Consider the following 17,097-nt stretch of genomic DNA (forward strand, 5'->3'; position numbering starts at 1 on the left):
ATTGGCTCCCGGTCAAGTAATGTCTTTATTTTATAATTCCCATCCTTGTTTTCAAATTCCTCCATGGCCCCTCCCTATCTCTGTAATCTCCTCCAGCGCCACAACCTCCCAGATAGCTCTGCTCGTCTAATTCTGGCCTCTTGAGCATCTCTGATTTTAATTGTTGAAGCATTGGTGGCTGCACCTTCAGTTCCTAAGCTCTGGAATTCCTGCCCTACACCTCTCCACCTCTCTCACTTTCCTCCTTTAAAACACTCCTAAAGCCTCCCTCTTTTACCAAGCTTTTGGTCATCTGGCCAAATAACTCCTAATGTAGCGTGGTGTCTAATTTTGTTTTGGAATGCTTCTGTGAAGTGCCTTGGGATGTTTTATTACGTTAAAGGCTCTGTATAGATACAAGTTGTTCTAATGTGTAGTTGAGGAATAAAGGCAACATTTGCAGCAGCAAATGTTCACATAAGTGAATAGGTTTATTGTATGTGATTACTGTTTAATGTAGAACTTGTGGGATCATCATATTTCAGAGATCTGACCATGGAAATCCTGAGGTATCGGCTGATTGGCCCTCTGTCCCATTGTGTGATGGTCGAAGCTTTACTAGCTGCTACTGTCCCGAAAGTGAGTGTTTTCTTCAAGACATCCTTTTGTGAAGTGATGAGAGTTTCACTATGACCTCAGAATTAGACATTGCATTCATTATAATTGAGTGTTTAATATTTAGCTCTGTTTCTCTCAGTCCCTGTTTAACCATCAAATCTGGAGGCCCAATGCTGCTGCTCATTTCTGGCTCAGCAGTTATACGTTGCTGTTGCTAATTGTGTCATCTTTTACGATAAGAGAGTCGAAACTTAGCATGGGCACTATGTAGTACTTCACTGTTATTCCAAAACAATGACAATCTACTTCTACATCAATATGTTTGGGACGAAATCGCACAGTGTACTATTTTAAAAGGTACTAACCTGTTCCAAATAAATGAATTAATGGTTGTTAAAGTAGTGATCAGAAAAAAATTGTATGAATGCTTAATTACCTCAAAGCATGATTTCAATCCCTTAAAAATACTGCTAACTGTTGTTCTGGTTAGTCAGTTCCTTACTGTGTTGGCCCCCCAATGTCCTGTCACTAAAATGTGAAATGAAAATTACTCTGCCTTTTTTTTTTAAAAGCTTTGTGATTAGCTTTGTGTATGCATTACAGAATTTAATGCATGTTACAGCATTGTAAATATAACAGATTATTTCCTGTTAATCAGTTGCAAAATATTTAGTGGTAATACTAAAGTGCTGAGATCCAAAGTACTGGTTCCTTCCGTGCTGCCCTTTCAAAGACCACTTTCTGCATCAGGTATTAATGTGTACAGCCATCTCTGTTGTGCTTTTAAAGAGGAAAGAAACTGGCTAACGAAGGAGATTGTATTTTTAATTTGAAGTATAACAAGTGCTATTCAGTAAACAGATGTGTAGTGTTGGGTGCTCTTGTGACTCCTGTAGCTTTGTAATACCGGACTCTGTCCGATGCTGCTTATCTTCAATTCCTATGTCTCAAGCTGCAGTAATATACGCCACACATCATTTTTCTGTCTATCTCTGATACAGTGGCAAACCAGAATATAGTGATTAATTGCTTGGTATACAATAATTTCACGATGAGTTAACTTCTTGAGCGATGAGGTTTAATCTGAGAACACTAATTTTGTCCATATTCTGTATAGGTATAGTGCGACCACTGTGCTTCGGCCCCTGGAATTCTTGCCCAATTCCCTCTACCATGTTATGACTTTTGCTCTTTTCAAAACCCTCCTCTTCGAAAGTACCAGTATGATTAGAACGAGTCAACATGATTTTGCTAAAGGGCAATCCTGTTTGACAAATTTATTAGTCTTTTGAGGATGTAACTAGTAGGGTATAAAGGGGAACCAGTAGATGTAGTATATCTGGATTTCCAAAAGGCATTCAATGAGGTGCCACATAAAAGATTAATAGACAAGATAAAGGTTCATTGTGTTGGGGATAATATATTAGCGTAGATAGAGGATTGGTTAACAGGTAGGAAGCAGAGAGTGGGCATAAATAGGGCATTTTCAAGTTGGCAGGCAGTGAATAGTGGGGTGCCGCAAGGATCAGTGCTGGGGCTTCACCTAGTTACACTCTATATTAATTATTTGGATGAAGAGACAAAGAGTAATGTATCTTAAGTTTGCTGATGATACAAAACTCGGTGGAAAGGTAAGCTGTGCGGAGGACACAAAGAGGCTGCAAAGAGATACAGACAGGTTGAGTGAGTGGGTAACAAGATGGTAAATGGAGTATAATGTAGGAAAGTGTGAAGTTGTTCACTTTGGTCGTAAAAATAGAAAAGCAGAATATTTTTTAAAAGGTGTGAAACTGGTAAGTGTTGATGTTCAGAGGGACTTGGGGGTATTTGTACAAGGAGCACAAAGTTAACATGCAAGTGCAGCAGGCTATTAGGAAGACAAATGGCGTGTTTGTCTTTATTGCAAAGGGATTGGAGTATAGGAATAATGAATTCTTACTAAAATTGTATAGGGCTTTGGTGAAACCGCACCTGGAATACTGTGTGCAGTTTCGGTCTCCACATTTAAAGAAAGGATAGACTTGCACTGGAGGCAGTGCAGCGAAGATTTGCTAAATTGGTCCCTGGGATGAGGGGGTTGTCCTATGATAGGCTGAGTAAGTTGGGTCTATATTCTCTGGAGTTTAGAAGAATGAGAGGTGATCTAATTGAGACATACAAGATTCTGAAAGGGCTTGTTAGGGCAGAAGCTGAGAGATTGTTTCGACTGGTCGGAGAATCTAGAACGCAGGGGCACAGTCTCAGGATAAGGGCTGATCATTCAGGATTGAGATGCGGAGAAATTACTACACTCAAAGGGTTGTGGATGCCCCATCATTGAATACAGTTAAGGCTGGGATAGATAGATTTTTGGTCTCGCAGGGAATCCAGGGATATGGGGAGCGGGCAGGAAATGGAATTGAATCCCAAGCTCAGCCATGATCGTATTGAATGGCGGAGCAGGCTCTATAGTCCATATGGTCTACTTCTCCTATTTATTGTGTACCTTTTTTGCTTCTTCATTCCTGACCTTTCCATTTCTCTTGCCTTTTCCAAGCTGGTGCCAACTTTCTTCCTGATTGTAAAATGCTCTTGACGTCTTTCGCGTGTGAGGAATGCTATTTAAATGGGAGTTGCAGTTGATGTATGTTAGTCTGTGGCTGGAAAGAGGGGTGGAGGTGTGTGAACACCAACTGATTTGTCATGGCAAATGTTGCCAAATTCCAATCATTCTGGGGCAATGTCATTCATTCTGTTGAATTCCATTTAAGCTCTGGTTTTACTGTACACATGCTGCTTTTTGTTTCTCTTCTGATGTGTCCTCTGATTTAAAACTGGCTTTAGAATTCTGAAGGAACAAAAGAATTGGGATTGCGCTGCTGGTGGTCAGAGTATTGCAGGAGGTCGGAAAACGTGGCACTTCACAATCGTCAGGGAGGCATCCTTCTATTACTTCCTGGTGAGTTGTACAGAGCTTGGAAAAAAGTAATTGTTTGATTCAGAACTGGCAACAAATATGTAAATTGCTCATTGGTAATTGTAGATTTGAATTGTGACTTAGTGAGCACCTTCTTGTATGTATTCTTGTATTTATTCAGGATAAATTCACACCATAATTAGAATATCTGATTCTCAACTTTGTGCATGCATAATGTTTAGGTTGTTGGGCCAGAGTTTAGAGCAATAAGAAGGATAGAGTGATAGAATCATTTATGGCACAGAAGGAGGCCATTCGGCCCATTGAATCCATGCCGGCTCTCCACGGAGCTATGCAGTCAGTCCACAGCTCAAGTCCCATAGCCCTGCAAATCTATATTTCTTTCAGCTGGCCATCCAACTTCCTCTTGAAGTCGGTGATTGTCTCCGCTTCCACAATCCTTGTGGGCAGCAAGTTCCAGGTCATTACCACCTGCTGTGTTTAAAAAAAAAAGTGCTGCCTCATATTTCACCCCACCCCCGCATCATTTGCCCAAAACTTTCAATCTGTGTCCCCTAGTCCTAGTACTATTTGTTAATGGGAACAGGTTCTCCTTGTCTAACTATTTAAGCCTGTCATAATCTTGTACACTTCTATTAAATCTCCCCTCAATTTCCTTTTATTTGCTGGATTACATGTTGTTGAAGTCAGTGTCTTTATATTAAATTACAGCCTTGTGGGGCTAGTGTTGATCAATGCAGTGTGAAAATTGAATAGTTTTAGAATGTGTTTTTATGACTTGCATATCTGATTCTGTAAATGGCCTTTTTTTAAAAAGAAAATTGGTCCCTTTGCCAAGTTTGCTGATTTTCCGCCCCCCCCCCCCCCCCCCCCCATTTCTTCTGAAGGCATTGATTTCTTTGAAATAGGATTTCAGGAACACTGGCCTTGCTCAAGTGGGCATAATTGATAAGTCAGGCTTGATGGCGAGTGTTGGTAGGGTGTTGATCTGCAGAGGGCTATCACAATCAGGCCCAGTCATGTCTTCACCCAAAACCCCCACTTGACACTTCCAGCATTGGTCACTAGTTCAGCAGTTCTGGCACTGACCGATTGAACCCGAGACATTCCTGGTTTATATGGGATTTTTTAAAAATTCATTTGTGAGATGTGGGTGCCAGCATTTATTGCCCATCCCTAATTGCCTTTGAACTGAGTGGCTTGTTAGGCCATTTAAGAGTCAACCACATTGCTGGAGTCACATGTAGGCAGACCAGGTAAAGACAGCAGATAAAGGGCATTAGTGAACCAGATGGGTTTTTACAACAGTTAACATTGGTTTCATGGTCACCAGTAGACTAGATTCTTAAAAAAATTCCAGATTTATTAATTGAATTCAAATTCACCATCTGCCATAGTGGGATTCGAACCCATGTCCCCAGAGCAACTCTGTATTACTAGTCCAGTAACATTACTATTACACCACCACCTCCCCTGTAGATCAACTTGCTGAACCTTCCAGAAATAACCTTTTTTTAAAATCAAGACTTGCTGATTTCTTTGCTCCTCTCTAGTAAATCTTACATGATTCCTTTATATATAGTATTGTTATTTGAAAGGTTTCATAGGAAACTTGAGATAATAGCCAAGCAGTAAAGAAATGAGAGTTGTTATTCATTAAATACATATTATCTTCTATGGATATATGTAAATTTCTAGTATTTTCACTTTTTCATCTTGAGACAGTGCAGCGCTCCCTCAGTACTGACCCTCCGACAGTTTCATGCCATTACCTCTACCTCTTCTGTAAAGTACTTCTAACCTGTAATCATACTTCCACAATATTTGTACTTTCACAATTTTGTGCTTTTTAAGGTATTGCTTCAGCAGCAGAAATTTCAGCAGGCACTGTACTTGGACTTGCTGTGGGAGATCCTCGTCTAAACATGCCTAAAAACAGAACCACAGCTATACCAGACCCATCACAGCCTAAAGGTAGTATCTCCCAGTGACAGAGTATAACTTGAGAGATCCTGAATTGTTTTCTATTCACAGACTTTGTATGGCTAGAATGTGGAACTCCCTTCCACTGCCAGTAGTTGAAGCATTGATGCATTTAAAGGGAAGTTAGATAAACACAAGGGAGAAAGGGATGGAAAGTTTTATGCTGACAAGGTGAGATGAAACTGGATGAGATGGCGCATAAACACCACTGTGGGCTTGTTAGGCTGAAGGGCTTGTTTGGACTAGACATTCTTTGTCATCGTTCTTGGTTTTAATTGCATACTGCAAACCCTATATTTAAGACTCATTTTGTGTATGCATTTTCTTCAAGACATTAGATTTAAATTGAAAAGCAAATCTTTTGTACATAACTTTTATTCACTGTTCTGTTTCAATTGAATGAAGAATGAGTGACAGACCTGTGCTTTCAACAGATTCTTAAGCCCAAATCTTACTTTACCTAATATTCCCCCACTGCCACCTCCTCTTGAACAAATAAAATGTCCTGGTTTGATTTGAAAATTCAACTTCATTAGTACAATATCATAGCTGCCATAGTGACAGCACTAATCCCAGCCAGAATGGAGATGATTGGGTAATTCTTCCCTCAATCCCGCCTAGAGATCACATTACCGGGATTGATTTTACACAGAAAATTTTGATTCTGTATCTCTCCTCCACTCGCTTCATAGTGCTGGAGAAATAACCCTGCTTTTATCAGGAGACTTTGCTGTAGTTTCATTCATGAGTTCTGTTGCAGATGGCAGAGACTTTTTTTTAAAATAGACCCTGTTAGCTGTCAGTCCTGCCCCAAGTCCTGTTCTGTCTTCTGACATGGTGGTGTCAATACTCAGATTCCAAAATCATTGATAAAAACTTTAGTATTCCATGGTCATCTTTGAACATTATTGCCAAACTTCTTTGGGTAGCAAAAAGTATGTGGACCTGAGACCTAATCAGAAGCAAGAAAGGACCCATCCTATCCTCCAATCCGTGAAATGTGAGAAACTGTTTTGACACATGTTAATTTTGCATCCCTTTTGTTCATTCTTTACCAAAATCGCTCCTCCCTTTTAATAGTCTTTTAGGGGTGGACTGGAACAAAGAATGAGAATCTGAGGCCTTTGAAGAGGATGTAACTAGCCAAATGAGGATGTAACTAGCAGAATAGATAAGGAGGAATCAATGGATGTGGTATATTTAGATTTTCAGAAAACTTTTGATAAGGTCCCACACAAGAGATTAGTAAACAAAATTAGAGCACATGGGATTGGGGGGATTATGCTGGCATGGATTGAGAACTGGTTAACAGGCAGACCACAGAGTAGGAATGAATGTCATTTTTAGGTTGGCTAGTGGGGTACCACCAGGAACAGTGCTTGGGCCCCAGCTATTCACAATCTATATCTAGGATTTGGATGTGGGGATTAAATGTAATATTTCCAAGTTTGCAACGACACAAAACTAGGTGGAAGTGTGACTTATGAGGAGGATGCAAAGACGCTTCAAGGGGGCTAAGTGAGCGGGCAAAAATTTGGTAGATGGAATACAATGTGGAGAAATGTGTGGTTTTCTACTTTGGTAGAAAAAACACAAATACAGAATATTTCTTAAATGGTGAGAAGCTGGGAAGTGTTGCATTTCAAAGGGACTTGGGTGTCCCTTGTTCATGAGTCCCTTGTTCATGAGTCACTGAAAGCTAGCATGCAGGTACAGCAAGCAATTAAGAAGGCAAATGGTATGTTGGCCTTCATTACAAGAGGATTTGAGTATAGGAGTAAAGATGTCTTATTGCAATTAAAAAGAGCCTGAAGTATTGCGTGCAGTTTTGGTCTCCTTACCTAAGGAAAGATATGCTTGCCATAGAGGGAATGCAACGAAGGTTCACCAAACTAATTCCTGAGGTGGAGGAATTGTCCTATGAGGAATGATTAAATAGATTGGGCCTTTATTCTCGAGTTTAGAAGAATGAGAGGTGATCTCATTCAAACATACAAAATTCTTAGAGGGCTCAACAGGGTGGATGTAGGAAGGATATTTTCCCCTGGCCGGGAAGTCTAGAACCAAGGAACACAGTCTCAGAATTACGGGCAGGCCATTTAGGACTGAGATGAAGAGGAATTTCTTCACTCAGAGGGTGGTGAATCTTTGGAATTCTCTACCCCAAAGGGCTGTGGAGGCTCCATTATTTACTGTGTTTGAGACCCGAGATCGATAGATTTCTACGTATTAGAAATATCAAGGGTTATGGGGCTAGTGCAGGAAAATGGTGTTGAAATAGAAGATCAGCCATGATCTCATTGAATGGCAGAGCAGGTCCGAGGGGCTTAATGGCCTACTCCTGCTCCTATTTCTTAAGTTCTTATGTGCAGCGAAGAGCCACAAGATTAATTCCCAGTTTAAAAAGCATTAGTTACCCAGATAAGCTCAAGAAGCTGAGTTTCTGTACTTGAGAAAAGTTTAGACTTAATGGTGATTTGAGATTTATAAAGAAATGAAGAAGCTAGATTGAATTTACATAGACCAATTATTTCAGCTGAATAGGTTAGGGAGGATGCGGGTTCATGCTTAAAAGTAATGTAAATGCAGAACTAAGGTTGGATGTTAGGCAGGTCCTCTCTTCACAGACAATAGTCAACCTGTAGTACAGGTTGCCAGCTCGGGCGATAAATGCTGATTCGTTGTATTCCTCCAAGCGAGACATGTTTCTGGCCGGGGTGGAGATCACAGAGTACAACAGGTAGGTATCCTGTAATGTAAATCAGGCCAGTTTAATTGCCTGAGGGTGCTGAAGAGAAATTTAGCAGTTTCTTTTCTTCCCAGTTGACCCCTGTTCTTATCTGTTTCTTTGTCTCCTGCCAGGAGATTACATGCCTCTGGGTGGTGTGGAAAGTGTGTGTAGTGTGATAGCATAAAGCATCACAACTGTGTGGGACAGGCTGGATGGATCACTGGGCTTTTCCTTTGTCATTTTCATATGTTTTGTATGTAAGTAGCATGGAGTAAGTAGTTTGGATGCCTATGTTTATCCCCTCCCTATTTTTACAGCTTAGAGTTTGAGGTTATTACTGCAGTATTTGATTTCAATAATAGCAAGTATTTAGGCACATTTTGCTGGTCTTGTGCTCGGTGAGAGCCTCTGTTTTCTCATGCAGATGTTCCAGGTTTGAATCCTGGCAAGGCCATCTAGGTGCTATTTGCGGCAAGAGTTTATGTAGATTGGTATGTTGCATAGATCTAAACTGACAGCAAAAATATCCATAAACCTGGAAATTTTGAAAGCAGGATTGTCCAACATACGGCCCACAGGTCAGGACCTGGCCTGCCAAACGTTTCCATCCGGCCCGCAGGTGTAAACTGTACTCTGGGCCATTACTCATCCTCACCATGACTGGAGATGAGAAATTTCCCATTGCCGTTGTCTTACAGAGCAGCCTTTTTAAAAACATTGTGCTGTCAGTTTCAAAGCTGACAGCTGCTGACATCGGGAACAGCCATTTCCCAACAGACTCGGGGTCTTCCGGCAGGTTCAGACTTTCTAAGAAGTCCACCAAACAAAACCATGCCAAATATGTCACGAAATCAGTTTTCAATATAGTGACGAGAAAGTAAGTCAATAGATTAGTCTTATTTAAAGTTTCTTCATAAAGATACACGTTTGTTTTTAATAAGTTAAATTTTTAATGCCTTTATCTTTCCTAATTTGCTCACCGGACCCCTGGGCCGAGCAAAATTCATAATGTGGCCCTCCGCCCGAAAAAGTTGGACAACCCTGTATTAAAGTGCTCGCCTTAGCTCATTGTTTGTAGCATATGTTCTGTTTAACAATTCAGAGCCTACTAATTTTTTGGCATGAATCCTTTATCGCATTCACCAGTTATCACATTGTGAACTGTAAAACTTTATGAACATTTTTTCCTCAACAGGCAAGACAGTGGCATAGTGGTAATATCTCTGAACTAGTAATCCAGAGGCCAAGGCCTGAGAACAAGAGTTCAAATCCCACCATGGCAGCTGGTGAAATTCAAATTTAATTCAAGTAATTAAGAAAAATCTGGAATTAAAAGGAAGTCTCAGTGATAGTTTCGTGGCACCATCATTGATTGTTGTAAAAACCCATCTAGTTCACTTAAATGCTTTAGATCTGCTGTCCTTACCTGGTCTGGCCTACATGACAGCAATGTAGTTGACTCTTAACTGCTCTCTAAAATGGCCTAGCAAGCCACTCAGTTGTCAAGGGCAATTAGGATGGGCAACAAATTCTGGCCTTGAAAGTGACGCCCACATTCCATGAAAGAGTTTTTTAAAAAAAATCACGGTATTTGTTTTTGATTTAATCGATTGACCGAGGTTTTGCATCTTTTTTTTAAGTTAGACCTATTAAATTCTCCCCAACTCTTCAAAGACTAAGCTGTGTTCTCCCTGGCATAATTTAATTTAAATACCCCAAAGTGATTTATGGCTCTGCCCTTGAACTGGATGGTTTCACCAAAGCAGATACAAATCTTCAGAGCGTTCTTTTTTTAAAAAGCAGCTTTTCTGACCAGTACAAACCTGAAGATTTTTCTTTAGTAAATAGTGAAAGTTTTTCTCTTCGCCCTCCCTGTCATGCAAAAAGCAATGCAAACTGGTTGTGTTCAACTGTACTTATAGAAAGTGTATCAGAAACTTTGAATGGGAATGTATGTATGATGAGCGTAAGGCTTAATTGTTGCATGGGGATTAGGTTGGGTTGGGCAGTGTGTTAGTTTGAATTTGGACAGTTCCAATGTGATTTTTAGTATGTAAAGGCTAATGAATTTCCATGGAAATTTAAATAATATTTGAGAAAATGTTTCCTTTGTTCAAGAAAGGCCTACCAGCTTCTTTGACCTGGCCCACAAAGTTACTGGTTCTAGTCTTTGTGCTAGCTAACTTCAGCATCTACTCAAATCAATCTTTACAAATCCTCCAGGACCAGCAATTTTAAAGAACTGAAGAATTCTTTCCTGTTCCCATACTTCTTTAGTGACCCCAACCAGACTTCTACCACTGAGGGGAATGCTTTTGAAGCAGTGATTATATTCTCGAAGATAATGTAATCCTATGAAACGAAAGACTTGCATTCGTATAGTGACTTTCACAATCTCAGGATATCCCAAAGTGCTATACAGCCAATGAAGTACAGTTTTTGAAAAATAAAGTGTAGTTGGGAAACACAGGACATAAGTTTGAAATAATTGGCAAAAAATGCCAGGGGGAGGCGATGAGCATTTTTTTGACCCAGCATGTTATGAACTCCCTGAAAGTGCAATGGAAGCAGATTCAATTGTAAATTTCAGAAGGGAATTTGATCTCTACTTAAAAAGAAAAACAATTTCAGGGTTATAGGGAAAGAGCAAATGATTGGCACTAATTGGACAGCTCTTTCAAAGAGCCATCACAGATGCAGTGGGTTGAATGTCCTCCTTCTGTACTGTATAATTCTAGAAAAAAACAAGTTTCAGGGACGCATTCTCCCCTAATCTAAAACTCTGTCTGTATCCTATCTGCATCAAATCCTGCTCATCAAGAACCCTGACCTACCCTAGCAACAGTACCCCAACGTGTCTCTATTTTAGAATTGTCATCCTCTTGTTTTGAATCCCTTTGTGGTCATGCTCTTTCTTCTCTGTTTTAACCTCCTACAACCCTCACCACTGAAGTTAATTCCATTAACTTTTCCCTCTTGTATCTTTTTCCCTCTCTGCCTCCCCATTCCCCACCCGCCGCCGCCGAGATAATTGGTAGTCATGACTTCAGCCGTCCCTCCCTGAACCCCTCTGTCTCTCCCTCTCCTCCTTTAAGGTCACCCTTAATGCCCAGTTCTTTAACCAAACTTTTGGTCAACCCGTCCTAATCTCATTTTTTTAATATCTTTTTGTCAGCATCCAGTTTTGTTTGATTACACTTCAGTGAAGTACCTTGGGATGTTTTTCTACTTTAACAGTGCTATACGATTGCATGTTGTCAATGTATGTCTTGTTGTTTTGCATGTGGGAGGGCTCAGGCATTCTTGAGTATGGGGCTTACAATATTGTACAGTGGTATGTAACCCATGTTTTGCCATGTGCATCCACCCGCCCAAAACTCCAAAAGGTTAGACAACCCTGCTTTAAAGAATCATACTTAGAAATGGTGCCAGTTAGTGTCCATCCTTTTGGTTTGTCTGAATTCATCGAACTTTTTTTAAAAATCCTTTAAATGTGTCCTAAGTGCTAACCAAACTATTCTGTTTGAGATAGCTGAAGTACTTGTGTTCACAGGAAGTTTTCTGGTTCAGTAACATAGGAGAAGGAGTAGGCCATTCAGCCCATTGAGCCTGCCTTGCCATTCAATATGATCATGGCTGATCATCCACTGCCATGCCTTTTTACCACACTATCCTCCTATCCCTTTTATGTCGTTGGTATTTAGAAATCTGTCAATCTCTACTTTAAACATACTCAATGACTCAGCTTCCACAGCCCTCTGGGGTAGAGAATTCCAAAGATTCACAACCCACCGAGTAAAGAAATTTCTCCTCATCTCTGTCCTAAGTGGCTTCCCCCTTATTTTGAAATTGTGTCCCCTGGTTCTAGACTCCCCAATCAGGGGAAACATTTTAGCTGCATCTACCCTGCATATCCTTTTAAATATTTTGTAGGTTTCAATGAGATCACCTCTCATTCTTCGAAACTCTAGAGAATACAGGCCCAGTTTCCCCAACCTCTCTTCATAGGTCAGTCCCGCCATCCCAGGAACAAGTCTGGTGAACCTTCATTGCACTCCCTCTATGGCAATAATATCCTTGCTAAGGTAAGGGGACCGAAACTGCACACACTACTCCAGGTGTGGTTGAACCAAGGTTCTATACAATTGAAGCAAGACTTCACTACTCCTGTACTCAAATCCTCTTGCAATAAAGGCTAACATGCCATTAGCCTTTGTAATTGCTAGCTGCATCTGCATGTTAGCTTTCAGTGACTTATTGACAAGGACACCCAGGTCCCTTTGTACATTTACACTTTCTGATCTCTACCCTGAAAGAAATACTCTGTACATCTGATCCTCCTGCCAAAATGGATAACCTCCCATTTTTACACATTAAATTCCATCTGCCCACTCACCCAAGTCTGTCCAATTCCCTTGAAGCCACTTTGCATCTTCCTCACAGCACACATTCCCACCCAGTTTTGTGTCATCTGCGGACTTGGAACCCACATCCAAATCATTGGTATGTATTATGAACAGCTGGGGCCCCAAGCACTGATTCCTGCAGTACACTACTAATCACAGCCTGCCAACGTGAGAATGATCCGTTTATTCCTACTCTCTGCTTCTGCCTGTTAACCGATCCTTAATCCATGCCAGTATATTACCTCCTACCCCATGTGCTTTAATTTTGCTAACCAGCCTCCTGCGGGGGACTTCATCAAAAGACTTCCGCCGACTCCCCTTTATCAATTCTGTTAGCGACATCCTCAAAGAAAGCTCCAACAAGTTCATCAAACACGATTTTCCATTCATAAATCCATATTGACTATGTCCAATCAGATCATTATTATCCAAGTATCCATTTATCACTTCCTTTAGAATAGATTCTAGCATTTTCCCAACGACTGATGTAAGGCTAACAGTTCTCTAGTTCCCTGTTTTCTGTCTCCCTCCCTTCTTAAATAGTGGGGTGACATTTGAAACCTTCCAGTCTGCAGGAACGGCTCCAGAATCTAGAATTTTGGAAGACAATTACCAATGCATTCGCTATCTCTATAGCTATCTCTTTCAACACTCTGGGATGTAGAATGTCAGGTCCTGGGGACTTATCAACCTTCAGCCCCATTAATTTCTCCAATACAACCGTCTTACTAATACTAATTTCCTTCAATTCCTCATTTCCCCTAATCCCTTGAATCTCTAATTCTAGGACATTTCTTGTATCTTCCTCAGTGAAGACAGACACAAAGTAATCATTTAGCTTCTCTGCTATTTCTCTATTCCCCATTATAAATTCTCCTGACTCTGCCTGTAATGGACCCACGTTTGTCTTAGCCAAACGTTTCCTTTTTACCTACCTTTAGAAGCTTTTACAGTCCAGTTTTATATCTTTTGCTAGCTTACATTCATATTCTATTCTTCCTTTGTCAGTTTCTTCTTCCGCCTTTGCTGTATTCTAAAATCCTACCAATCCGTAGGTTTACTACTATTGCAACTTTGTAGGCCTTTTCTTTTAATCTGATACAATCCTTAAGTTCTTTTGTTATCCTTGGATGACTGCCTTTACCTTTGGGGTTTTTGTGCCTTCAAGGGATGTATAGTTGCTGTAAACTATGTAATATTTCTTTAAAGACTATCCATTGCCTATGTACTGTCATGCCTTTTAATGTATTTTCCTAATCCACCTCAGCCAATTTGCCCCTCATACCTTCATAATTTCCTTTTGTTCAAATTTAACACCTTGGCTTCAGATTGAACTACCTCACTTTCAAACATAATGTATAATTCATCATATTATGATCACTCATCCCTAAAGGTTCTTTTACACCAAGATTATTAGTTAGTCCTTTCTCATTACTTCGAATCCCACCAGAGCAGAATTTGAATTAAATTAATAAATCTGGAAATAAAAGCTAATCTAATGATGGCCATGATACCGTTGTTGATTGTTGTAAAAATTCATCTGGTTCACGAATGTCCTTTAGGGAAGGAAATCTGCTGTCCTTACCTGGTCTGGCCTACATGTGACTCTAGACCCACAGAAATGTGGTTGACTCTTAAATGCCCTCTGAAATGGCCCAGCCAGACACTCAGTTATATCTAACCACTATGAAGTCAATAGAGAATGAAACCGGATGGACCACCTGGCATCGACCTAGGCACTGGAAACGACAACGGAAAACCCAGCCCTGTCAACCCTGCAAAGTTCTCCTTACTAACATCTGGCGGCTTGTGCCAAAGTTGGAAGAGCTGTCCCACAGACTAGTCAGGCAACAGCCTGGCATAGTCATACTCACGGAATCATGCCTTACAGTGTCCCAGACACTACCATCACAATCCCCAGGTATGTCCTATCCCACCGGCAGGACAGACCCAGCAGAGGTGGCGATACAAGTGGTATACAGTCGGGAGGGAGTTGCCCTGGGATTCTTCAACATCAACTCCGGACCTCATGAAGTCTCATGGCATCAGGTCAAACATGGGCAACGAAACCTCCTGCTGATGACCATCTACCGCCCTCCCTCAGCTGATGACTCAGTACTCCTCAATGTAGAACACCACTTGGACGAAGCACTGAGGGTGGCAAGGGCGCAGAATGTACTCTAGGTGGGGGACTTCAATGTTCATCACCAACAGTGGCTCAGTAGCACCACTACTGACCGAGCTGGCCGAGTCCTAAAGGACAAAGCTGCTAGTCTCTGTTTGCGGCAGGTGGTGAGGGAACCAACAAGAGGGAAAAGCATACTTGACCTTATCCTCACCAATCTGCCTGCTGCAAATGCATCTGTCCATGACCATATTGGTAGGAGTGACCACCTCACAGTCCTTGTGGAGACGAAGTCCCGCCTTCACATTGAGAATACCCTCCGTCGTGTTGTGTGGCACTACCCGTGCTAAATGGAATAGATTTCGAACAGATCTAGCAATGCAAAACTGGGATCCATGAGGTGCTGTGGGCCATCAGCAGCAGTAGATTTGTACTCAACCACTATCTGTAACCTCATGGCCTGGCATATCCCCACTCTACCATTACCCTCAAGTCAGGAGACCAACCCTGGTTCAATGAGAAGTGCAGGAGGGCATGCCAGGAGCAGCACTAGGCACACCTGAAAATGAGGTGTCAACCTAGGGAAGCTATAACACAGGACTACTTATGTGCCAAACTGCGTAAGTAGCATGCGATAGACAGAGCTAAGCGATCCCATAACAAACGGACCAGATCTAAGTTCTGCAGTCCTGCAATGTCCAGCCATGAATGGTGGTGGACAATTAAACAACTAACTGGAGAAGGTGGATCCACAAATATCCCCACCCTCAATGATGGGGGAGCCCAGCACATCAGTGCGAAAGATAAGGTTGAAGCATTTGCATCCATCTTCAGCCAGAAGTGCCGAACTAATGATCCATCTCAGCCTCCTCCTGAAGTCCCCAGCATCACAGATGCCAGACTTCAACCAATTCGATTCACACTGTGTGATATCAAGAAACAACTGAAGGCACTGGATACTGCAAAGGCTATGGGCCCTGACAATATTCCAGCAATAGTACTGAAGCCCTGTGCTCCAGAACTTGCTGCACCCCTAGCAAAGATGTTCGTCCAGCTACAACACTGGCATCTACCCTGCAATGTGGAAAATTGCCCAGGTATGTCTTGTACACAAAAAGCAGGACAAGTGCAGCCCAGCCAATTACCGCCCCATTAGTCTACTCTCCAGCATCAGTAAAGTGATGGAAGGTGTCAGCAGCACTTGCATAGTGATAACCTGCTCAGTGACGCTCAGTTTGGGTTCCGCCAGGGCCACTCAACTCCTTACCTCATTATAGCCTTTGTTCAAACATGGACTAAAGAGCTGAACTCGAGAGGTGAGGTGAGAGTGACTGCCCTTGACATCAAGGCAGCATTTGACCGAGTATGGCATCAAGGAGCCAGAGCAAAACTGAAGTCCATGGGAATCGGGCAATACTCTCCACTGGTTGGCGTCATACCTAGCGGAAAGGAAGGTGGTTGTGATTGTTGGAGGTCAATCATCACCGCTCCAGGACATCACTGCAGGAGTTCCTCAGGGTAGTGTCCTCGGCCCAACCATCTTCAGCTGCTTCATCAATGATCTTCCTTCAATCATAAGGTCAGAAATGGGGATGTTTGCTGGTGATTGCACGATGTTCAGTACCATTCACGACTCTTCAGATACTGAAGCAGTCTGTGTAGAAATGCAGCAAGACCTGGAGAATATCCAGGCTTGGGCTGATAAGTGGCAAGTAACATTCGCGCCACAGAAGTGCCAGGCAATGACCATCTCCCCTTGACATTCAATGGCATTACAATTGCTGAATCCCCCACTATCAACATCCTGGGGGTTGCCATTGACCAGAAACTGAACTGGAGTAGCCATATAAGGGCAGCAGGGATAAACCCAGGTAATTACAGGCCAGTGAGTCTGACATGGTAGGGAAACTATTGAAAGAAATTCTGAGGGACAGGATTAATCTTCACTTGGAGAGGCAGGGATTAATCCAGGATAGTCAGCATAGCTTTGTCAGGGGGAGATCCAGTCTAACAAACCTGATTGAATTTTTTGAGGATGTGTAAATGAGGGTAAAGCAGTTGATGTAGTCTACATGGACTTCAGTAAGGCTTTTGATAAGGTCCCGCATGGGAGATTGGTTGAGAAGGTAAGAGCCCCTGAGATCTAGGGTAATTTGGCAAATTGGATCCAAAATTTGCTTAGTGCCAGGAGGCAGAGGGTGATGGTCAAGGGTTGTTTTTGCGAGTGGAGGCCTGTGACCAGTGGTGTACCGCAGGGACCGGTGCTTTCACCCTTGCTGTTTGTAGTGTACATTAATGATTTAGACGTGAATATAGGAGGTATGATCAGTAAGTTTGC

The 17,097-nt window shown here is 41.8% G+C and overlaps 1 protein-coding gene across 3 annotated transcripts in view; it reads left to right on the forward strand.

Moving 5' to 3' along the window:
• pop1 (POP1 homolog, ribonuclease P/MRP subunit) overlaps positions 1–17,097 on the forward strand; it is a 77,438-nt gene that overhangs the window by 36,278 nt on the left and 24,063 nt on the right. For 2 of the 3 annotated variants that reach the window (XM_068031146.1, XM_068031147.1), the window contains exons 10-12: positions 525–618; positions 3,421–3,535; positions 5,369–5,488. In XM_068031146.1, coding sequence (XP_067887247.1) covers positions 525–618; positions 3,421–3,535; positions 5,369–5,488 — 329 coding nt within the window. The remainder of the gene's footprint in view (positions 1–524; positions 619–3,420; positions 3,536–5,368; positions 5,489–17,097) is intronic. The other variant, XM_068031148.1, reaches the window with a different exon arrangement.

This window comes from Heterodontus francisci, chromosome 5, assembly GCF_036365525.1.
Source record: "Heterodontus francisci isolate sHetFra1 chromosome 5, sHetFra1.hap1, whole genome shotgun sequence".
NCBI lineage: Eukaryota > Metazoa > Chordata > Chondrichthyes > Heterodontiformes > Heterodontidae > Heterodontus > Heterodontus francisci.